General features: G+C 39.4%; 1 protein-coding gene across 2 annotated transcripts in view; it reads right to left on the bottom strand.

Moving 5' to 3' along the window:
- The window catches only part of EIF4E (eukaryotic translation initiation factor 4E), a 123,631-nt gene that overhangs the window by 36,034 nt on the left and 62,306 nt on the right, over positions 1 to 25,291 (bottom strand). Inside the window, exon 2 of one of the 2 annotated variants that reach the window (XM_029234825.1) lies at positions 11,764 to 11,810. In XM_029234825.1, coding sequence (XP_029090658.1) covers positions 11,764 to 11,810 — 47 coding nt within the window. Of the gene's footprint in view, positions 1 to 7,583; positions 7,604 to 11,763; positions 11,811 to 25,291 lie in introns of those variants that run through there. The other variant, XM_029234826.1, reaches the window with a different exon arrangement.

Consider the following 25,291-nt stretch of genomic DNA (forward strand, 5'->3'; position numbering starts at 1 on the left):
TGGAAAATAAATTTCCCAGAAAACCAAACAAAAAGAGATGGAAAATGAGAGCAAAATTTAAATGAGAGTGAGACTGCATCAGAGCTCGCAGACACTAACGAACCACTACAGTAGATCCAATATCTGAATAACTGTTTCAAAGAGAAATGGGAGAGGAAAATCACCAATAAATCTCAGAAGTGATGGATAGGAGTTGCTATATTAAAGTCCAATAAGTACCCAGCACAATAGATGACAACACTCATACTAGAGCATGTCATTGTGAAATGGGGACAAGGAAAGACTCTATAAATTTCTGCTGAGTAGAAGGGAAGTGGTCACATTAAAAAAAAAAAAAAAGAGTCATCAGAATAATTCCTGAGTTATCAACAGTTACAAGAGAAGATGACCATGGAACTTCAAAATTCTGAAGAAAAGAATTCTACACTCAGCCAAACTACAGATATGATATTGTTCAATAGGCATAGTCTCAAAAATCTTTAATAACCCTCATGTACCTTTTCTCAAAAAAGTTCTGGAAGATGTGATCCACCAAAGTGAAACAAGTAACCAAATAAGAGGAAAACAAGAGATACAGCAAACAGAGTGCAACACAGAAGTCATATGAGAGCAAATAAGGAACATAGTCAAAAGAGATCCAAAAAAGACAGGTGTGCACCAGATATAGAGAGCCAACGGTCTAGACTGGAGCAATGTGATTCAGGCTACATTCATGTGCTGTTATGACCAAGAGGCTTACTATTGTACCTTTTATTAAAAAACAACTGCCATGTGTCTGGCCTGGACATTTTTTTTGTTTGGTATTTTTTAAATTGTAAATTTATTATTTTTTAAAATTTATTTATTTATCTATGGCTGCATTGAGTCTTCGTTGTGGTGCACGGGCTCCTCATTGCGGTGCTTCTCTTGTTGCGGAGCATGGGCTCTAGGCACACGGGCCTCAGTAGCTGTGGCTCGCGGGGCTCTAGAGCACAGGCTCAGTAGTTGTGGTGCACAGGCTTAGTTGCTCCACAGCATATGGGATCTTCCCAGACCAGGGCTCAAACCTGTGTCCCCTGCACTGGCAGGCGGATTCTTAACTACTGCACTACCAGGGAAGTCCCTGGCCTGAACGTTTATGTACCCGTAACTCAGCTTAAAAATATGTTAACATGGACTTCCCTGGTGGCGCAGTGGTTGAGAGTCCGCCTGCCAATGCAGGGGACGCGGGTTCGTGCCCCGGTCCGGGAAGATCCCACATGCTGCGGAGTGGTTGGGCCCATGAGCCATGGCCGCTGAGCCTGTGCGTCCAGAGCCTGTGCTCCGCAACGGGAGAGGCCACAACAGTGAGAGGCCCGTGTACCGCAAAAAAAAAAAAAAAAAAAAAATATATATATATATATATGTATATATATATATATATATATATATATATAAACAAAGCTCCTTTTTCCTCTTCTGTGCCCTGCTCCCTGGAACAGCTCAGAATTTCACACCAGAATTAACCTATTCTTAAACAAGATACAGAGCAGCTCACTCGAAGAGACCACTCTCCTAACTGAAGGCTCTGCCTGGCCCATACCACAGCCCCAGCAGATAACTGTAGAGTCCTTTGTTTCCCAGAACATGTTCATGATCTTGCCCACTCGTTTTCCCAAGATGGGCTCTAGTAAAAATTCCAGGAAGCTGAAGCCAAACTATAACCCAGAAATGGTGTTCAGCTTATCTTAGGAACCTACCTTTAACAGTAGCAATACCGCGCTTTCCCTACACATCATCTAAGTTTTTAGTTTTTCAAAACTAAAATACTTAGCTGAAAGATATACACACTGGAGATTAAACTCTAAAGATAATTATACTGTAAAAAAAAAATTCAAGGGAATGACTAACATGAAAGTCAGGACAGTGAGTAGGGAAGGAGGCAAAGAAATGAAAATGTGATCAAAGAGTATAAGATTGAGGTCCTGGGGCTTCCCTGGTGGCACGGTGGTTAAGAATCTGCCTGCCAATGCAGAGGATACGGGTTCGAGCCCTGGTCCGGGAAGATCCCACATGCCGCAGAGCAACTAAGCCCGTGAGCCACAACTACTGAGCCTGCGCACCACAACTACTGAGCCTGCACTCTAGAGCCCATGCTCCACAACAAGAGAAGCCACCGCAATGAGAAGCACATGCACTGCAACAAAGAGTAGCCCCTGCTCCCCACAACTAGACAAAGCCCGTGCACAGCAACAAAGACCCAACACAGCCAAAAATAAATAAAAATTAAAAAAAAAATGAGGTACTGATGTTGTCTTATGTGATGGGTACATGGGTCTTCAGGTTATTACTCTAAAACTTACGTACAAATGTATTTCACATTTTTTCTACATATAAGCATCTCGCTATTAGAAAAGAGAGGATCTCTAACAACAACAACAAAAAAACAATTGTAGCATGATGGACAACAAGAGTCACAGAAGTGTTTTATTTGACCAGTAGTTTTTTAATTTTCAATTTGTTGCCAAAACATTCACCTTACAGATATACTACCCCATGTGTAGAATGACACAGGTAAAGGGTTATTCATCACAGTACTGAAATAGCAAATGGTTCCAAAGCAAGTTACATGGCTAAGCCCAGTGGGGACGGGGGGGCTGTAGACTACTCAAAGGTATGGATACAGGGAAGTATGATTCTTTAGGGGGCATAACTAACAATCTTCCATACCTGTAAATTTTCTATTGCCTTTCTCAAATAATAATAGTAGTTACCAATCTTTCTAATTGTTCAATTTATCACCTAGTCCTTGGCTCACCTGGTATGGATCACATAGCCACACCAATAAACACAAACGGTACTATAATTTATCCCCAAATTAACGATCACATTCCCTTTTACAATCTATACAGGAATATTATAAACCTGAATATACTTATATGCCTTAATTGAACCCTAGCAAATGTTCATCAGTATAGAAATAAAAATGTTTTAAGACCAAACCATGTAATACATACCATCAGAAAAAAAGTGAAAGCTTTGTGTTTACATGTAATCCTCTAAAAAATATATTACTAAGTGAAAAACACAATGTGCCAGAATAGTGTACAGAGTTGGCTACCATTTATTTTTTTGAAAGAATATACAGCTGACCCATGAACAACGTAGGAGTTAGGAGCACTGACCCTCTACACAGTCTTAAATCCACACATAACTTTACAGCCAGCCCTCCTCATCCAAGGTCCCACATTTGCAGATTCAAACAACTGCAGATCACATAGTACTTTAGTACGTATTAAGTGAAAAAAATCTGTGTATGTATAAGTGGAGCCATGCAGTTCAAATCCATGTTGTTCAAGAGTCAACTGCAAATCATATTTGCTTGTATATATAGTTGTCCCTCGACATCTGTGGGGGACTGATTCTAGGATCCTCTCAGATACCAAAATCTATAGATGTTCAAGTCCCTTATATAACATGGCATAGTACAGACGGCTCTCCAAAATTTGATCCACAGCTGGTTGAATCCTCAGACAGAAATCCATGGATGGGGGGCCAACTGAATACAAATCTCTACAGAAAGATATGAACTGACCATGGTGGTTGCCCCTAGAAGTGATCCACCTGGATGGGATCAGCTTGAGAAGACTTCATTGTACACTCTTTTGTACAAAAGTTGAGTTGTGGACAATGTATACAATGGGCTATTCACACACACATTTTCTTAAACAGCAAAACAAGGTCATAGGACAATTGTAATTTTAGGACAATTTTAATTGTCCATACAAGACCAAATAATTATCTTTGAAAGTTTAAAATACAGAGAGAAAAAAATTAAAAACTAAAATACAGAGAGACATTTTCTAGAATAAAATTAAAAAATAACTTGCCCAACCAAACTGGTCTTTGTCATATTCAGTTGTACCTTACAAAGTTATAATACAGCATGTGTTTGTATACAGCAGGATATGTCTAGATTCTACAGCCACATTGTCCAATTTGGTATCCCCTAGCTACATATGGAATTAAATTTTAATTAATTAAAAATTACAATTCATACAAGTTTAAAATTCATCTCCTGGGTTGGATTAGTCTTATTTCAAGTGCTCAATAGTGCCGCTAGTGGATACCGTATTGGTCAGCACAAATATAGAACACTTCCATCATCACAGAAAGTTCTCTTGGACAGCCTTTTTTAAGAAGAATCCTCAAAAAAACTGGTTAACACTGGATGCTTTGGAGAGGAGAACTAGGTGACTGGAGAAAATAGATAGGAGATAGGTTTTTCACACTAGTAAGACAGGACTTTGCCTGTGCCAGGCAGCACCCTTAATGTTTCATGTTAACTCACTTAATCCTTACTGTACTTCAATATAATTAGTTTCCTTTGTAATCCTATGTATTTTATTTAATTTAAAAACATTATTCTGAAAATGAGGTCACAGGCTCCAGCTGTTTGCTAAAAGGATCCATCTGAATTTTGGAACATGAGCATTTATTACTCATCTTCAAGAAAAAAGCTATTTAAAAAAGCTAAAATACCATTATCTATAAACCAAAACCCAAAAGAGATTTTACTAAATATTATTTTAAAATACATCACACCAGTTTAAAAGAAAAAATAAAATGTATTGCTCCTAATCTCATCATGCCACCACCCATAAACCATCTGATACATCCTTTCAGATATGATTTTATGTTTATTTGTGTATGATGACCTATGCATCAATTTTATCCATAAGGTAAGAGTTTTGCTGAAGGCAAAGAGTTGGACATTTTGGTTTTGGTTGAATTTTAGTGTTTTTTTTAAGTATAGTAATAAAGCTTGAAGATAGGACCCGGGTTGGAGTTCTATCTCTCTCACTTAGGAACTATGTGACCTTGGTAGAAACTTTTTTTTAATTTAATTTTAAAAAGTTTTAAAATTAAAAAAAAATCACTTGAAATATGAATTTCTCACCTATAAAAAGTATTTATCCCACAATATTAAGATTTACAAAAAACTACGATATTTTATCTATTAAAATATTGACCTTAGTTAATACTTTATGTTATCAGACTGTGGTTACATAAGCTGTTGCCCTAAGATGACCCATGTAAAACCCCGAATTTTTTATAGCAATACTAATATTAGTTCACATAAATACTAAAACTTATTGACTGTCACTGTAATAAGCAGAGCACAGAAAGATTTCTGTAATTTCTAATTTCTGTATAGCATTTTATATGAACACATTTAAAATATGTAACTAAAGACATTTTAGCTTTAAAGATTACTGCAGGGCTTCCCTGGTGGTGCAGTGGTTAAGAATCCGCCTGCCAATGCAGGGGACACAGGTTCAAGCCCTGGTCCTGGAAGATCCCACACGCGGAGCAACTTAGCTTATGCGCCACAACTACTGAACCTGCGTTCTAGAGCCCGCGAGCCACAACTACTGAGCCTGCGCACTTAGAGCCCGTGCTCTGCAAGAGAAGCCACCGCAATGAGAAGTCTGCACACCACAAGGAAGAGTAGCCCCACTCGCTGCAACTAGAGAAAAACTGCGCGCAGCAACGGAGACCCAATGCAGCCAAAAATAAATAAATTTATAAAAATAAAAGTAAAGATTACTGCAAAGACATGAGTTTCAGAGAAATCGTATGGTCTTATTACTTCTACCTTCCCCAAATAATTTAGCTTTTAAGACTAGCAACATACTACAACTGAAACTTTTTCAAAACAACTGCTTGACTCTTTGCCAGACCTTTCACCAAAATTACTAAAAGTACAAAGGTAGATGAGAGTAAATTCCACGTTTGCAATTTTTTTTTCAATTTCACTACACTGTTTTCACTAGCAAAATATTTTAACTGGCAAAACATATGAATTGACAGGTCCAGAAACCAAATGAAAAGGGGGAGAAGAAGAGTGACCATTCACTTTCTTTAGAAATCAACGCACAAAGTTCTGGACCAGTATGGCCAGTATAACTACTTGTTTAGTCCTCAAATTTAGACACCAAGGTGATATTTTCTTCTTGGTGATATTTTCTTAAGATTCTATACTTTGGATATCAGTTAGCCAACACTGTAGTACAACAGAAACTAAAAATAAATGTCCACATATTTTCTTTTAGAGCTGTAGCAAAATATCTATTAAGTTTATCAAATTAATCTTTCCAAGTCACACAAGGAACACACGTTAAATGCCTATGGGAAAGACACTGTCATGGTTAAGAACACACACTCTGGAACATGGCTGCTTTAGTTTGAACTCCACCCCACCACTTATTAGCTCTGTGATCTTGGGCAAGTTAGTCACACAAAGTTACTTAATCTCTCCGTGCCTTGGTTTCTTCAACTGTGAAATAAGAATAATACCTACCTCATCGATTTGCTGTTAAAAATTAAATGAATAAATATATGTAAAGCACTTAGTAAGGTGCCTGACATACAGTAAGTGCTTTGTGTTAGCTATTATTAAGATATAAAGATCACCTACATTAAAAATCACTGTTACAGACTGTGTTTAAAGTATCATTTTTATTCAGTTGCTTAGAACTCTAAATCTATAGCCCTGGAAATTCAATGCTGGGTCATAATTTGTCATAATTCCATAGAAACTTACTGAACACAATAAGCCAAAACTACAGCTTCCTATTGTTTCTATGGAAGATGTATCAAAAGTTCCAACTGGGAAAAACAATCTTATTTTTCTGACCACATTCTCAGGTTCTAGAAGGGACTACTTAGTACTTAAGAGACAAAAGCCATCCTTTCTTTTTTCTCTAGGCACGTACAGGAACTTTTAAAGAAACACTAGTGATTTTTACAGTAAGGAGCGGGAAGACTATCTGTGGGTTATGGGTCATAAGCCTTGTATTTCTTAATAATGGCAAAGAAATGATAAAGTCGGCTATGTAAATCTAGCAAAGAGAGGAAAAGGTGAGTACAACTTTGCATGGATACACCTACATGCAGCATACCTATGGAATATTAACTTTATCTAGTTCTTTTTTTAAAAATAAATTTATTTATTTTTGGCTGTGTTGGGTCTTCACTGCTGTGAGCAGGGCTACTCTTCATTGTGGTGCACTGAATTCTCATTGAAGAGGCTTCTCTTGTTGCAGAGCATGGTCTCTAGGCGCACGGCCTTCAGTAGTTGTGGCACGCGGGCTTCAGTAGTCGTGGCACGCGGGCTTCAGTAGTCGTGGCATGTGGGCTTCAGTAGTTGTGGCTCACAGGCTCTAGAGTGCAGGCTCAGCAGTTGTGGCGCACGGGCTTAGTTCCTCCGCGGCATGTGGAATCTTCCCAGACCAGGGCTCGAACCCATGTCCCCTGCATTGGCAGGCGGATTCTTAACCACTGTGCCACCAGGGAAGTCCCCTATCTAGTTCTTCATAACTGATAAATTTTCATCCCTGAAGAGTGCATCTGAAAATCAAAACCACTATATCTTATTCCCATTTTTCAGCTAGACTTAGAAATTTCAGTCTTCAAGGTCACACAGATATTAAAATTAGACTATAATTCAGGCTCGTTTCCACTTCTCAAAAAACTCTCTATGACAAAAATGGAGCAACTCAGAGGTACCAGAGGAGCAAGGAAATTTCTAATAGTAGCAGAGAAGGAAAAGAAGAAATTACCATTGCTAGAACAAGTACTTCACAGGTCGCTTGTTACATCCAGGACTGCTGGTACTTCTCCTATATTCTTAACCTTATATAAATTAAATAGAATGCTTAAAAAAAATTTTGCATAGAATTTTCTGTCCAAATTGGATTAAGGTTACATAATTCATTAAACATTTTATTCTCTGCAACTTTGGTGTGTAAAACTATGTCTATTTCTAAACTGGACTTCTCTAAGTCAAATAATTAGGCATAATTTTAATTCAGAGTAAAAAACAAAGTGAAATCTAAAATATAAACACCAGAACTAAATTTGTTTGGTTTATGAATGAACTTTGATATACTGGGTTCTTTCTGTTTTTTTTTTTTTTGCAGTACGTGGGCCTCTCACTTTTGTGGCCTCTCCCGCTGCGGAGCACAGGCTCTGGAAGCTCAGGCCCAGTGGCCATGGCTCACGGGCCCAGACGCTCCGCGGCATGTGGGATCCTCCCAGACCGGGGCACGAACCCGCGTCCCCTGCTCGGCAGGCGGACTCTCGACCACTGCGCCACCGGGGAAGCCCCTGGGTTCTTTCTTAAAGCAAAAATATGCATATTAATTTGCAAGGTCTGCTTGTTAATCAATAGTCTTTGGTTAGCAAAAATACATGGCATTATATAACAACATATTTGTCAACACGTATTTAAGACTTATTTACTTTTAATAAACTCTCTGCAACACAAAACACGTTTCTAAAGGATAAAAAAAGGCAACATTAGATCAGCTGACTGTCCAAGTTGATTCCATTTATGAAACTAATGTACAGTTTGAAAAATTCAAGAGATACAATGTAAAAACAAGTAAAATTATATACCTTCAGTTTAACTAAAGAAACCAAAATCTCTTACCTTTAAAAGAACTACAAGTCAAAAAAACCCCAATAATGAAGAATGCAGAATGAAGATAAAAGCTGCCAAAAACCACGACTCACTGGAGGCAAGATGGCCTGCCACCTTCGCCAACTGGTATTAAGTCTAACTTTGATCTACCCACAAAGTCTAATTTTGACCTAACCACAATTTAAATGCCAACAGAATAGGAGAGTATTGTTTATCCCAATGTTCAAAACTTTGCCATATTACCTGTTAAGAGGTAAAATGCTTCCTTTAATATACCTATCAAGCTTGTCAACAAGTTTAATATCTGTAAGCCACTTCTTTTATGTGTCTGTCTGTGTTCTGTTGTGGGATTTTTGTTTTTTTTGGAAGTATAGTTGATTTACAATGTTGTGTTAGTTTCTGGTGTATTAGCAAAGTAATTCAGTTATATATATATATACACACACACGTGTGTATATATGTACGTATATATTTTTTCAGATTCTTTTCCATTATAGGTTATTACAAGATACTTAATATAGTTCCCTGTGCTCTATAGTAGGTCCCTGTTGTTTATTTTATACAGTGTGTATCTGTTAATCCCAAACTCCTAATTTATCCCTTCCTCCTCCCTTTCCCCTTTGGTAACCATAACTTTGTTTTCTATGCCTGTGAATCTATTCCTGTTTTGTAAATAAGTTCACTTGTATAATTTTTTTAGATTCCATGTAAGCCACTTCTTAATCTAAATGATCTTATACACACACACTTGAGAAGCGCACAATATCAAACTGAAAGTGACTGATATTTTACTTAATTTCCATAAATAAAAATTCCCTGAATGCCTTCAAAGGTGGGACAAGCAGAAAAAACCCATGACTCTAGGTGCTTCTGATTATGCTCAGCGAAAAATAAGGAAACTCACAAGCTAGCTGAAATAGCAATGAACAAATATGCTTTTTGTAGGCTTTTACACGGATACCTCAATTGCAGCAAATACTAATCAGCTGCTTAAGAAATATATACCACTATTTAAAACTGTCAAAAAGAATTCTAAATGACTAACCTGTGGACAAAGGTGCATTAAACGTACTTTAAAGTTGCATTTTTCACTAAAAATAAACACAAGATTATTTTACATGCATCCTCACTCTATTATAGCTTCAATCTGGCTTTTGACTTTCACACACTAAGTTTTTAGGTTCCCTACTCCCCAAATTTAAATGCAGCATTGAAACCTCCCTGGGGTCAGCACTAGAAGGAATGCTATACTGCATCATTGACCAGATCACTGGAAATTAAGTTCCTAAAATTTACACTGAACAAGGTATAGAATCACATTTTGTATAACTCTGTAATCCTAAAGAACACTTGGTACAAGGTCCTAAACGTATCAGGAGCTATAAATATTTACTGACTCAAAACAGTCCTTCAACACTTTTTAGTTTTGTTCCATGTTGTTGAAACAAAACAGCATAGCCTGCAAAACCCAAAGGCCCTAAATGTTACTGAAACTTCACAGACTACATTGTTTTATTGTTTAGAGATTTTAGCCTTGCCCTTATTACCAGCTGTAATGCTTTTACTGACGCTGGTACGGTCGGTAGGAGAGCTGATCCAGTCAGAAGCAATATCAGAGCCCATTAAAGGGTTTTAAGTTCAAGTTTTACATATTTATCTTTTATCTATTTAACATTAATGTTCTAAAAATCATTTAACTGTATCAGCAACTTAGCAACTTAATAAAGTTCTGTAGTCAATCTAATTTCCAGAAATGTAAATAAACACTGGTACCAATAAAAGAATAAGTAACCAAGCAGGAAATGTGCCTTAAGTTCTGGCAACAAGGTAAGGATAGTGTTTAGGTCAATGTAATGAAAAATAAGCATTTTTGTATTCTATAAACTTTTCATAACTAATTTTTTAATAGTTATAAAAGTCTTTAAAAAGTCAAAGCAAATTGGGAAGCCATTATCAAAATCACAAACTACCATTAAAGATATATGAAAATATCCGGCAACCAAGGTCCAGAACTGGTTCCAGGGTATCAAAGGTTTTCTGGTTAATGTATTATGCCTCTAAAATATCACTTAGATGTGACATTCCTGAAACGGCAACACAGACCTAGAAGTTTCAGTGAGTCACTGCCGGCAAACCCAAACTATGACAAAGATACTCCCTCCTTTGGACGGTTATCAATCAACTTGGTGCTCTGGGATCAGCCTGCTTGAAAGAAGTTTAAGATGGTGCCCAAACTGGGAGAGAAACCAGTAGAACGGATAAAATCAAATGGAAAAGTAACTTTAAAAGTTAAGTTCCTATTTCCAATAAACTGTGCCTGAGGAACCTTCCAGACGAAAAAGACAGACTCGGAAGAACAGACGGATCTACACCCACTCGCATTCTCTGAGGCGTGAGCACTGCGCAGAAACGATGAATGAATGGGAGACGGGCGCGTGTGAAATGCAGCAGGTCCGGCCGGCAACCAGACCAGCAGCAGCTATCCGTAGGCCTCGCTCCTCCCCCTTCCCTCCTCCATGACAGCCCAGCCTCCAGCATGGAGGGGCGAGGACAATGTGATCCCCCTGCTAACCACCACCACCACCCTTCATCCTACTCGCAGAGCTTTACCCTGTGACACGGGGTTCTCCTTCCCACTCCAAACCCTTCTCGCCTCCCCTGCAGCCCACCCCGGCAACTCTCGGACGCGCCGGCGTAACATGCGCTGGCCGCTCTCGGCTCCCCTAGGCGAGGTCGAAGCTTCTCCGCGCACGCCGCGGCACCACTCCCGCCCAACTCACCCTAGGGCAACGCGCGCCCACCGGCTCCCTGGCCCACCAGTCTAAGGAGTTCCGGCGCGCGCCCCGCACCCGAGCCCCTGGGCTAGAGCGAGGGAGGGAGACACAGAAAGGCTGCCCAAGGCTCCCTCCATCTCATTCCAGGCCGGTTCGCCGCCCACCCTCCCTGCGGATCCGGGCGCCAGCTCGGAGACGGCCCAGCGCCCTCCTATCCCGAAGACACAATTCCCACACACCTAGCCCAGGGCCCAGGTCGCCCTTCACCCTCGAACCCCCTCGCGGCTCCGCCTGAGGCGCCGCCCCTCCCCCACACCTCTCCGCGAGCTCTCGGGCCCCCACCAGAACGTGGGCTCTACACGCCGTCGCGGCCAACCTCCGGGGCGCCCCCAGTTGTCCGCGGGGAGGTCACGCCCACGAAGAGGGGGAGGGGGCGGCAAGGGGTAGCGTGCGCACCGGGAACGCGGTCCCGCGGGGTCCCCGAGTCCGAAGGGAGACGGAGCGTGCGGGCCTGTGGGGGTGGGGGCCAAAAGCAATACTCACCGGTTCCACAGTCGCCATCTTAGATCGATCTGATCGCACAACCGCTCCTGAAGGGGGGGGTGAGAGGAAAAAAATGAGATTCAAACCGCATTGGCCGGCTTCTGTTCACGTGACGGACGTGTCCGTTTGGCCCTGGCGGCGCCTGCGCAAGACTGCGGCGGCGTGTTTAACGAGAGGCTTCTGGGAAGTGGAGTCTCTCTCCTGTCTTTCTCTCTCGTTTTCGTTTTTTTTTTTTCTTTTAGGCAAAGAAGTTTAAAAAAAAAGGACTGGTCACGTGGTCGATGGGTGCCGTGCGCGGTTCTCGGCGCGGCGGACACACGCGTGCTGGAGGGTGATTTTCAGACCTCTGCTCTTCCGCCTGGATAGCTGCTGTCGCACTTACTGCCAGGCATGCCTGCTGTACCCTTTGTCGCCCTGTCCTCCCATCTTTCCCGAAAGGTTGGGAACCGTAGGCTCAGCACGCACAATAAGGCTTCGTTTGCTTAGTTGAGGTCCTAGAACAAGTTGCCTGTGTGTTCATTTAATTTTCTTTTGACTGCACACCATTTTCTCTTAGTTTCAAAAAGAGGCGGCGATGGAGAATCGTTTAAGCAGGCAACCCTCCCCGGTCCCCCGGCTCCGCTAACGCTGGTGGTCACTCATGGCCATCACTGCCAAAAGGGGTGGCGGGGCCGCCCACAGTACCCACTTGCCACAGGTTGGGGGAGGGGGAGTGCACCCGACAGCGTTTCCTGTTCCAACTCCTGAGATTAAGACCTCAAGGCTAAGGCTTGCGTGGAAGTAAAAATCATTTGCAAGTTGGGTCCTCTCGCTTCCACTGTTCTGCTTTAACGTGATCGGAAATAGCCCAAGTCCGGGTGCCAGCCGGGGAAGCCACTCCGGCCCCCGCTGACTAAGCCCTGGATTGACCGTCAGGAGTCGTTAGGCCGGGTCAACTATGACTCGACGTTGACTCATTCTCCTTGGGCGAGTGACTTAATCATTCAGTGCCCTAGCTTTTTCATTTATGAACCACAAATGGTAATACACTTCCCTCACAAGGGTGTGCTATGCTGATGATTGTAACCAGCTTTGAAAATGAATCGGACTCCCTAAATGCTTCAGAATAGTCAACCTCGTGCCTTCCTAAGGATCAGCGGCTTCCCCAATGTTTTTTTTTTTTTAAACAATGTTTAAATTTTTTTCTTTTGTGCACTTTCTTACATTATCATGTACACCAATGCAATTTTAAAGTTTCAAAACAATTTTTTTTGAACTGTAGCTACCCTCCATGGAGACTTTAATGTTCAGGAAAATAGTGTTATATTCACAATAATCACTGGTAATTAGAAATTTATCCCTACAGTGGCATCCTATATTTCCTTTCCCTGTAAGATGCTGTGTTGTCATTTCTCAAGACAGTGTTATTCTGCACGGTTATTAATACAAAAAACAGAGGTAAAGAAATCTAGTAGAGCGCTACTGTAAGGTTTTAATGAGGAAGACATACGATTACTGTTTTCCATGCTTCTTAAGAATGTTAACACAAGAAAAATCAGTATAAGCAGGTTGCTGATGTCCAGAGCTGTGTCATACCTATTACTGACTACATAATGGTCGCTTGAGTTGGCTAACACATAATTGAGGCTGTAATAACTCAAAACCATTGCCTGATCATATGCTTTGGTTTACCTGGATGTCAGACACGATTAATAAAAGCTTTTGACCAACTTAGCTCTAGTAGGTTTAAAGTAGAAAGGATTCTGAAAACATAAAATAAATGGATAAATGAATTTCTATTTAGACTATCTACTCTTAGTTAACCTATCCAAAGTAATTATAGTCGACCTCAGTGATACTTTCTGTTGTTTAAAAGTAGTATCCTGTTATCTTCTTTGAAGAGAGAGTATATATGTATTATTTTCCCAATGCTGCTAGATAATAGAACAAAAGAGATTTAAAGAGATTTCAGTGGGACTGCAAACCAGTGATGTTCTTAAAACTTCCTTTTAATAATAGCTTCCATTTTTTTAACTTTTCTCTTGATCAAAACACACCTCACTTTTGTCAATCATCCTAGTACTTCTACTATACATGTATAGTAGAAGTATATATATATATACTCCTCTTCGGAGCTTAATTTCTCTCCATTTTCTATGAGCTTTGTTGCATGTGTTTTATGACACATTCATGTGTCTTTTCCTAATATTACCATTAGACTCTACCATGTCAAAGACTTGGTGATTAGGTTTTTATCTATGTGTGTATATGGTTGTTTTGCTTTTGCCAATCTGAAGTATTTTATTCTTTTTTTTTTTTTGCGGTACGCGGGCCTCTCACTGCTGTGGCCTCTCCCATAGTGGAGCACAGGCTCTGGACGCGCATGCTCAGCGGCCATGGCTCATGGGCGAAATATTTTATTCTTTATTAATCTATTAATGCACAAAAAAGTACGTTTGTTACATTACTCCCATATTTGTGCTTGTACTTAAAGGAAAGTGTAATAAAAAAGATATTTGAAATGGGATATGGTATTGAAACACTATTCTACTTGTTGGAGTTATCTAGTTAATACATAATTAATGGCCCAGCATAGTATCATGGTAACTATTATTTAAAATCCTGGAAAATAAATAAATAAATAAATAAATGCCTGGAATGATTGGTTATCATTTAGCATCTGTAAATAGTCATGATCTTTTCTCTACATAATATAATCCTGAAGCTGGTATATCACTAGTCTTTATAGATCTAACTCATGGTAAAGAGACTTTAAATAATTTAATAGAACACATCATAATAAAAACAGCACATCATTTTTGTCATGTATTTTGTCATTGGAATTTTATTTAGGTTTCCTAGATAATCAAAATCATTGTTTTGCTGGGCATTGTTCAACTGTGGTTCAAACTGATCACATCTGCTATGATCAATTCCTCAAAAATATTACTACTACACTGTCTAGTATTTAAAAAAAACAGGCCTTGGAATTTTAGACATTCTGTTTAAATTAGTTGCCTTTCTTAGACTTGGATTAGTACTAAGCAATCGTTTTTTCTTAAAATGAATATGTTTTGAGACTGAAGATATGAAATCTCATAATAAAGTAAATGATCCTTAATATTTTCATTTTGGGTATTAACTTTAGATATAATCTAAACCAACCTCTAGTTAACACTAACTTTTTTTTTTTTTTTTTTTTTTTTTTTTGCGGTACGCGGGCCTCTCACTGTTGTGGCCTCTCCCGTTGCAGAGCACAGGCTCCGGACGCACAGGCTCAGCGGCCATGGCTCCCGGGCCCAGCCGCTCCGCGGCATGTGGGATCCTCCCGGACCGGGGCATGAACCTGTGTCGCCTGCATCGGCAGGCGGACTCCCAACCACTGCGCCACCAGGGAAGCCCAACACTAACTTTTTTTAAAACCTTTTTCACTCTCTTTTTAAACTTGGTTATACTTTATACTCTATTTTTTAAATTATTGTCACTTTCTACAGTGATGTTACTTTAGGAAAGACCTAAAATGATGGCTTCAAACAGGATAAATAATTCTTTAAATTACAATTATATAGTTTAGTATGTGAGAGCATGAGCTCCAATGTCCAATTTTCTTGGTTCATAATCCCAACTCTCCCCTTTACTGTGACCACATGCAGATTATTTAGTCTCTTTGTGCTTCATTTTGTCATCAGTTAGATAGGCACAATAACAGGACTTATCTTGCATGGTTAGTGTGAGAAATGAGTTAATCCATGTAACTTATTTAGAATAGTTCTTAGAATATAGTAAGCACTCAATGTAACTATAATTACCATGATGTAATATTATATTAACATAAATTTATTATTTCTACTTTTTGTATAGTGTAATATGCTTAAGAATTCTTCTACGCAGAGAACCAACCCCCGCCCATTATCTTTAAGGATATTCCAAGCTTTCAGAGTCAACTATTGATTTCTTATAACATACCACATATTTTTCATATCAATTAATTCATTTGACCTTTATAACAAATATGTAAATTAAAAATTATGACCCCCATCTTGTAGATAAAGAAACAGACTCAGTAAAGTAGGGGACACAGGCAAGTCCACACAGCCAATGCGTGAGCTGGACTTCAAACCCAGTTCTCTTGACTCCAAGATTCTTTCTTCCATACCAGAGCTGCTTTCCTCTGATAGGGTCTTCCAAAATGCCTGTATCTCTTTGAAGGACTTAAAATACTAAGTTCATTTACAAAACTGACAATTCAAGAAGTACTAAGTTAGTAATGGGAAATGTGTAATATTTGAAGGATATTTAAAGGACATGGGAAGCCTAGGCACTTCCTTTCTGGACTGTTCTGTTTGGCATCCTAAGTCATAGATACATAAATAGTTCACTACCCATATAAAGAAGTGTGACTAAGAACAGAAAGGGTGCAGCTAACAAGCCAAAACAAGCACTCATTCACCTGACGATTGAGACAGTCACTTCGTTTCTTCCCTTGTTTCATTCAGATCTCTGTTCCAGTGCCATCTCCTGAGGGAAGGCTTCCTTGACCACCCTATCTAAATTACCATGCTCATTACTCTTTATCTCCTTACCCTGCTTTATTTTTCTTCAGGCCACTTTATAACTCTAGCTCTAAACCCAGTATTATATTAAATATTATTTAATTAATCATTGGTTGCCTCCACTAGCAAAATGTTAGGTCCTTGATGATTTGTAGGTAGAATGCCAACAAATATTTGGGAAAAACCAAAATTTTTAAAACTTCACCGAATTCTAGCCTTAGGACTAACAATGTAATAGGAAAATTACTATATACCAGGTATCATGTTAAGCAGTTTATGTGCATTGATAATACCTCATTTTATCTTCAAAACAACATTCTGAGATAGATAAGGAAACTGAGGTTAAATAACTTTCCCAAGAACACAGTTCTGTCTTCAGGGCTCTTAACACTATATAATATTGACTAGATTGTAATTGGACTGCCTAATAAGAAAGATAATTGTCTGAAATACTGAGAAATAATCTGCAAAGAGTATGTGAAAAATTCATGTAAGGAGTATGCTGGGTCAACAATAAGATACTATAAGTAAATAATTTACCTTTTAAAATTGAAATTAGAAAAAAATTTAAATGTAGTGGGATGAGATCAGTAGCTTTTAGAAATAACCCACAAGACTGTAAACACCCAAAATTCAGAGATTTGGGTGGAACTTCAGGGAAGCATGATTGGATTTTCATTGTTACATACATGAGTAAGTGCTTATATTGAACTTGTCTAAAGAAATATGTTAATGGGTGGGAGCTGGTCTGCTTACCATCTATAAAAGAGGAATCCAGAATGACAATATTTGACCACCTAGTTTTGTTCTGGGGACAGAGTGCCCTGGTGCAAAAATATGGATCTCTGGTCCATTTGGCCCTCATTGGGAATGGTTTCTTGGGGACACCAGAACTAATTCTCCTTGTTTGGTTCCAGGTTTACTAAGCGACCATATGATGAACATATCTTCTGGTATTGATTTGTATATATGTAGGGCTGATATGGATACATGAATGTCTAGACGTTATATTGCTCAGAGTCCATCTTAACTGGCACTAAATTTTTAGTTTGTTTTACTTACGCTCTATGAGCTTGGCTAAAAGAAAACTACCCCTGTGGACTGGATTTTCTCTGTGTCCTCAGATTGTGATGATTCTCTGAGGAAACACCAATCTACATGAATGGTCTGGTTGGCTACCTTCCCCAGGACTTGCCATGTGCCTTTCTACTCCAACAGCATCTTTGGAGACCTGTGAATTAGAAATTTTTGATTCACCTGCCTCTAAACTCTTATTTTAAGTTCAGAGTTTGAGAGATACCAATCCTCATTCAGGACATTGCTCAGAAACATGGGATGTACTAAAAATTCTCAGATATCACCTTATGTGTTTCAAGTAGCTAATGGAAAACCGTGATTATTGTTTTGTTAAAAATAAATAATAAAATAATGCTAATAATACTCGCAAGAGAGCCATTTATATCTTTTTAAAAAATGACAAATCACTATTAAAGACTTACTATTTGGGGAGAGCTTTTGTCAGGCCTGTGGATGCATTTAGTACAAACTGACCAACAGCATTCACAGCTCTGAAATGCAACGTTAAGAAACGGGTCTATACTTTTATCATATCAGTGCCTGAGATTATCAGGTTTTAAGAAGGGGAAAAGGGTTTGATCTAGATATGCATATTAGCAGACTGGATGTACTTAGCTTATAAAAAGTGACTTCTGGAAAATGAAAAAAAATTACTATGCTGGGCAGATTTATGAAACAAACTTAGTTTAATTGCCAGGCAATTTATGGAAACAGAACCTTAAAAAAAAAATCTGACCTTGCTTAAAAGTTTTTCCATATAGGCTTATATGCTTTTCCTCCCTGAAAGGTAAGAGAATAGGTTCACATGAGAGTTAAATACCTATTTTATTTTACAGTAAAATAAGATGGCAAGATAAGTAAACACGATCTTATCCCTTTATTAGAGCTCAATTTTTACATTCTGAAAGAGATTTGGGCAATATATAGGAAAATGTCAGCAGTCATTGTTGAAATTTTAAAACTAAGGGGAAATTATTGTTTTGTTAGTTACAAAAAGGATTAGCTAAATGTGATTAATACTTGAAGAGCAGAGCGATACTTGACTGAAAATATTTAAGTGAAAATATTTAAATATTTTAACTTATTAACTTTTATTTTTTTGTCTTAAAAAGGAACGTTGGGCTTCCCTGGTGGCGCAGTGGTTGAGAATCCACCTGCCAATGCAGGGGACACGGGTTCGAGCCCTGGTCCGGGAAGATCCCACATGCTGAGGAGCAACTAAGCCCGTGCGCCACAACTACTGAGCCTGCGCTCTAGAGCCGGCGAGCCACAACTACAGAAGCCTGTGCGCCTAGAGCCCGTGCTCCGCAACTAGAGAAGCCACCGCAATGAGAAGCCTGCGCAACGCAAGGAAGTAGCCCCCGCTCACTGCAACTAGAGAAAGCCCGCGTGCAGCAACAAAGACCCAAGGCAGCCAAAAAAAAAAGGAATGTTACATTGCATGTCAACTGTACCACAATAAAACTTTTTTTTCAAAGAGCTGAAAAAAGGTAATGTTAAATATAGGAAATGCATGCTATTTTCTGAAACTGCCTAGGGGGTAAAAGTATTTAAAGTACTCATAAAGAAACTTGGAACTATGTTCTTATTTTGGGAGATTAAACTAGATATCTGATAGAAGATAATATTACTTAAAAGCCTTGTGTTCAGCTCCATCAAAAGAAAAAAAAAAGAAATCACACCCATACCCAGAGAGGAATTTGTTATTTATTTGCTTTTTAACTTGGAGCTGGACTTTAGCAAAACATTTCATGTTAGGGGATGGGACAACAGCTTAAACTGGTTTGGATCTATAAATTAAACTTTCGTTTTTCAAAATGTAAGGAGGGAATTCCCTGGCGTTCCAGTGGTTAGGACTCCACACTTTCACTGCCAGGGGCCCGGGTTGGATCCCTGGTTGGGGAACTAAGACCCTGCAAGCCGCGTGGCCAAAAAACTAAAAAAAAAAAAATGAAAAAACAAACAAACAAAACATGTTTAAGGAACCCTGGAGTAGAATTGGAATTTTAAAAATTATTCTATTATTCTTATTGTTTTTATACTGTTCTTCCCCTTGGTGATTTTTTTCTTTTCTTTTTCTTTTTTTTTGTTTTTTAGCCCCTTGGTGATTTTTAAAATGCATTTAATCTTATATAATGGTTTCATTTTAAACACAATATAACAAACATCATTAAAGAAATTTTTTTTAAAAAAGGAAAATCTTCCCTACTACCCTAATACATCAATATGCCAACATTTTATGCTCTTACAATTATAGGTCACATACAGTTTTGAACTGTATTTTTCACGTGATCTCTTATTGAGAATATTTTGGACACTGTTTGTAGACTAGATAATACTTTTTAAACATTTTATTTTGAAAAATTATCAAACTTACAGAATAGTTGCAATAGTAACTTCCACAAACCCTTCTAAACTAAACAATCGTTACCATGTTGCCTTGTCTCTCAATCTTTCATTATTTCTGAGCCATTCGAGAGCAAGTTGCAGACATAATGAGCTCTAAATACTTCAACATGTTCCTCCTAAGTATGAAAATATTTTCTTACAGAGCCATAACACAATTAAATCAGGAAATGTAATATTCAACACTTTTATCTAAAATTTAATCATCGAATCAATATTCAAATTTTGCCAATTGTTCGAATAATTAGTTTTATAAATTTTTTTTTCCAATCTAGGATCATGCATTGCATTAGTTGTCATGTCTCTTCAGTTTAATCTGAAGCAGTTCCTCAGCTTGTCTTTTGATACACTGACACTCAAAAGTAAAGGACAGTTGTTTTGAAGAATATCCCTTAATTTGGTTTATCTGATTGTTTCCTACGACAGTTTAAAACTCGATGCTGTTAGGATTATTGTGGACTTGTTATGTTGATACAACACTTTTAAACTTGTACATTTTTGGCAGAAATTCTATGTAATATTGTGTCCTTCCTAGAGCATCACATCAACATTGGTAGCATTAGCGGCCTCAGAATATTTCACTAAGTAGATATATTACAATACCTAATTTTCCATGGCTACATATTCAGGTTATTTCCAGTTTTCTCCTATTATGAACAATGCTCTAATGCATACATTGAAGAGAAATTTATTTTCATATTTTAGATAACTACTTCAGGATAAATTTTCAGCAATGGAATTAAATGGTTTATAGAATACAACACAACTTTCATTTTTTATACATATTGGAATACATATTGCTCTCCAAAAATGTTGTATTAACCTAACAGGTTACAACAAGCATCAGCATTTGGCCTTAAAGGAATTAAAATTTATTTTTATTATATTATACGAATATATTGTTGGGGACTTCTCTGGTGGTCCAGTGGGTAAGACTCTGCACTTCCACTGCAGGGGGCACACGTTTGATCCCTGGTCAGGGAACTAGGATCCTGTGTGCTTCACGGCATGGCCAAAAAAAAAAAAAAGAGAGTCTAATATTGTAAAGGAAGAAAAATCCCATAAAACTAAAATATATATATATATAGTTGATGACTTTCGTCACTAGTTTCTGTATTTATTTATTCATAGCCTTTACCTTTGTTCCCCTACTTTTATTTTGGAAATTTTTAAATCTACAAGATGTTGAAACAGTACACTAAACACCTGTAAACCTTCATCTAGATTCTCTAGTTGTTAATCTTTGAATCAGTAAGGATTGATAAGAATATACATGATAATTGAAAAGTGTATAGCAGTCAATGGGACCTGTCCCTCAAAATTGTGAATAGATAATTGGACATAAAGTCTTTAGGTGCAAAATAGACGGGTAGCCAACAAGGGTACTATTCAACTTCCACCATCAAAAAATCAATGATGGGGCTTCCCTGGTGGCGCAGTGGTTGAGAGTCCGCCTGCCGATGCAGGGGACGCGGGTTCGTGCCCCGGTCCGGGAGGACCCCACATGCCGCGGAGCGGCTGGGCCCGTGAGCGATGGTCGCTGAGCTTGTGCATCCGGAGCCTGTGCTCCACAACGGGAGAGGCCACAGCAGTGAAAGGCCCGCGTACAGCAAAAAAAAAAAAAAAAAAAAAAAAAAATCAATGATGGATGATAAGGAAGCTGAAGGCAGGTGTGCCAATAAAATATCACAATCTTTTGCCCAATTCCTGGATCTGAGCCAGTTTTCAGACTCAAAATCCATAAGCTGAAGGAGTTGGGTGCCCAGGCGAAAGGAACTATGGCCAGTAATGGGGAAATAATTTTCCCAATTCTTTTCCAAATTAATCTCTGGTCATTTCTTTGGGTAATTGTATACTTTGGAAAAGGGCTACAACATTGGAGACCTTGGCAGGACATATGTGCACCAGAGGGTGGAAGATAAGTCCTACTAAGATTCAGGAACCTGCCACAAAAATACAATTTTGGGGGGTCCAATAGTCAAGAGCATGTCAGGATATCCCATCCAAACTAAAGGACCAACTATTGCCTCTCACATACCCCACAGTGAAAAAGGAGGCCCAACATCAAATATGCCTCTTTAGGTTATAAAGGCAGCATATTCTACATCTGGGATCAAGTGATAAGAAAGGCTGCTAGCTTTGAGTAGGGCCCAGAGGAGAAAGGGCTTTGAAGTAGTATCAGATTGTGGTGCAATCTGACCCTTGGGCTGTATTACCTGTAAGATCTATGATGTTAGAGGTATCAATGGTGGTAAAAATGCTCTGTGGAATTTTTGTCAAACCCCAGTGGGATAATCACAATGCAGGTCTCTGGGGTTCTAGAGCAAGGCCATGACATTTGTAGCAGAGAATTTTACTCTTGAAAAACAATTTCTGGCATGCTATTAGACCCCAGTAGAAGAAAAGTATGTGACCATTGGACACCAAGTAACCGTATGGTGGTAACTACACCGATGAGGTGGGTTCTCTCAGACCTATTTCACCAAATCACAAGGTTAGGCAGCCTAGCAATGATTCGTTATGAGATGAAAGTGGTACATCTGGGATTCAGCATAAGCAGGACCAGTGTGCACAAGCAGGTGGCATCAGCACCTCTCCTTCAATTTGCACTTTGGCTATATGGGAAATTTCCCAGGAACAGCTGATGGAAGAGAAAATTTCAATCTTGAATCATGGCTGGGTTACCTCAATACGTGGATGCAAGCTAAAAAGAGAAGAGTCACTACAGCCCCATACAGGTGTGGCCTTAAAAAAAAGCTGGTGAGTGGACTTCCCTGGTGGCGCAGTGCTTAAGAATCCGCCTGCCAATGCAGGGGGACACAGGTTCGAGCCCTGGTCCGGGAAGATCCCACATGCTGAGGAGCAACAAAGCCTGTGTGCCACAACTACTGAGCCTGCGCTCTAGAGCCCACGAGCCACAACTACTGAAGCCCGTACACCTTGAGCCCGTGCTCTGTAACAAGAGAAGCCACCGCAATGAGAAGCCCGCGCACCGAAACGAAGTGTAGCCCCCAGTCGCTGCAACTAGAGAAAGCCCGCGCGCAGCAGCAAAGACCCAACTCAGACAAAAATAAATAAATAAATTTATTTAAAAAAAAGTGGATCTAAGCAGCACAAGCGGTAAACTGCTGTCAACACAATGGTGAGCCACCAAGGTCCTTTCTTTCTTTCTCTTTCTTTCTTTTTCTTTCTTTCTTTTCTTTCTTTCTTTCTTTTTTGGCTATGTTGGGTCTTCGTTGCTGCACTCAAGCTTTCTCTAGTTGCGGCGAATGGGGGCTACTCTTCGTTGCGGTGCGTGGGCTTCTCATTACAGTGGCTTCTCTTGTTGTGGAGCATGGGCTCTAGGCATGCAGGCTTCAGTAGTTGTGGCTCGCGGGCCCTAGAGCTCAGGCTCAGTAGTCGTGGTGCACAGGCTTAGTTGCTCTGCGGCATGTGGGATCTTCCTGGACCAGAACTCGAACCCGTGTTCCCTGCATTGACAGGTGGATTCTTAACCACTGCACCACCAGGGAAGCCCCCAAGGTTCATCTTTAATGAATGGCTTGTTGCTGCAAGCTCTGTGTCAGAGTCTGCTTCCCAGGGAACCCAACCAGTAGCAATAAATATACATAGATGACAGTTTAAAATTTTGAATAATTATATTTTGATACATAGGTATAGAAGAATAGCTATACTTAGTATATTTTTTAAAAATTTAAAAGAATATGTACTAGCATTTGAACTGACCTGGAGAAGTTTATGATTTAATTTATAATTTATGAACAAATTAGAAAACATATAATGGTATAACTTGTCATAAAACTGAGTACATATATTAAGCTGAATATGTAAATCAAAGAATGAAAAATATTAAGTTGCAATATGACACATCTGGCAACTTAATCTGTGATTTACATATTTTTAAAAATTTGCTATGTAAATAATTCATACGTCATGACCTAAAGGATTATTATCGCCATTTAGGATAATACACTTTGAGAATGTGGCTGGATGTTGTTATACTTAGATGGATAGCTTACTCATTTCTATACTTAGTAATGCTAAAATCCTGAAATGTTATTTCTAATGTCCCTGCTATTTTTGCTTGGATTGAGAACAGGTAAAAATTCAGCATTCAAACAAACTGACCTTATAGTCTCCAATCTCCAATACCAAATTCTAGCCCCTGGTTGTGAGGGCAAGACCTTCCCACTGAGTGACGTTATGTGATTGTACTAGTCAGGGTTCTCCGGAGAAATAGAATCAACGGGAGACATAAATAAGATATATATATATGGCTTATAGGAATTGGCTCACACAATTATGGAGGCCAAGAAGACCCACAATCTGTGGTCTGCAAGCTGAAAAACTAGGAAAGCCACTGGTGTAATTCAGTCTGAGTCTGAAGGCCTGAGAACCAGAGGAGCAAATGTTGGGTGTTCCAGTCCGTGTCCGAAGGCCCAAGAATTGAGAAGCTGATGGTGTAAGTCCGAGTCTCGGTCCAAAGGCTGGAGAATCAGGAGCACCAATGTCCAAGAGCAGGAGAAGATGGATGTCCCAAACCAAGGAGAGAGCAAATTTACCTTTCCTCCATCTTTTTCTTCTATTCAGTCCCTCAACAATGATGCCAACCCACATTGATGAGGGCTATCATACTTCGTGTACCATTCAAACATTAACCTCTTCCAGAAACACCCTCACAGAAATTCCAAGAAATAATGTTTTACCAGCTATCTGGGAATCCCTAAGCCTAGTCAAGTTGACGCATAATTTTTTTTAAATTGAAGTTTAGTTGTTTTACAATGTTGTGCCAATCTCTGCTGTGCAGCAAAGTGACTCAGTTATAGGGACGTCCCTGGTGGTCCAGTGGTTAGGACTCCCGCTTCCGCTGCAGAGAGCACAGTTTCGATCCCTGGTTGGGGAACGAAGATTCCTCGCAAGCTGTGTGGCACAGCCAAAACAAAAAAACTTACACACATGTATACATTCTTTTTTTGTTTTTTAAAATATTCTTTCCCATTATGGTTTATCCCATGAGATTGGATATAGTTCCCCGTGCTATACAGTAGGACTCTGTTGTTTACCCAGTCTAAACATAATGGTTTGCATCTACTAATCCCAAACTCCCAGTCCATCCCTTTTCCTCCCCCCACTCCCTTGGCAACCACAAGTCTGTTCTCTACATCTGTGAGTCTGTTTCTTTTTTTAAAATTAATTAATTAATTAATTTTTGGCTGCAATGAGTCTTCATTGCTGCATGAGGGCTTTTCTCTAGTTGTGGCGAGCAGGGGCTACTCTTCATTGCTTTGCTCAGGCTTCTCATCGTGGTGGCTTCTCTTGTTGCAGGGCACAGGCTCTAGGTGCGGGGCCTTCAGTAGTTGTAGTTCATGGGCTGTAGAGCACAGGCTCAGTAGTTGTGGCGCACGGGCTTAGTTGCTCCCTCTGTTTCTGTTTCGTAGATAGGTTCATTTGTGCAATATTTTAGATTCCACATGTAAGTGAAATCATACGGTATTCGTATTTCTCTTTCTGAC

Source organism: Monodon monoceros, unplaced genomic scaffold, assembly GCF_005190385.1.
Source record: "Monodon monoceros isolate NGI ecotype Baffin Bay Population unplaced genomic scaffold, NGI_Narwhal_1 Super_Scaffold_20, whole genome shotgun sequence".
Classification (NCBI taxonomy): domain Eukaryota; kingdom Metazoa; phylum Chordata; class Mammalia; order Artiodactyla; family Monodontidae; genus Monodon; species Monodon monoceros.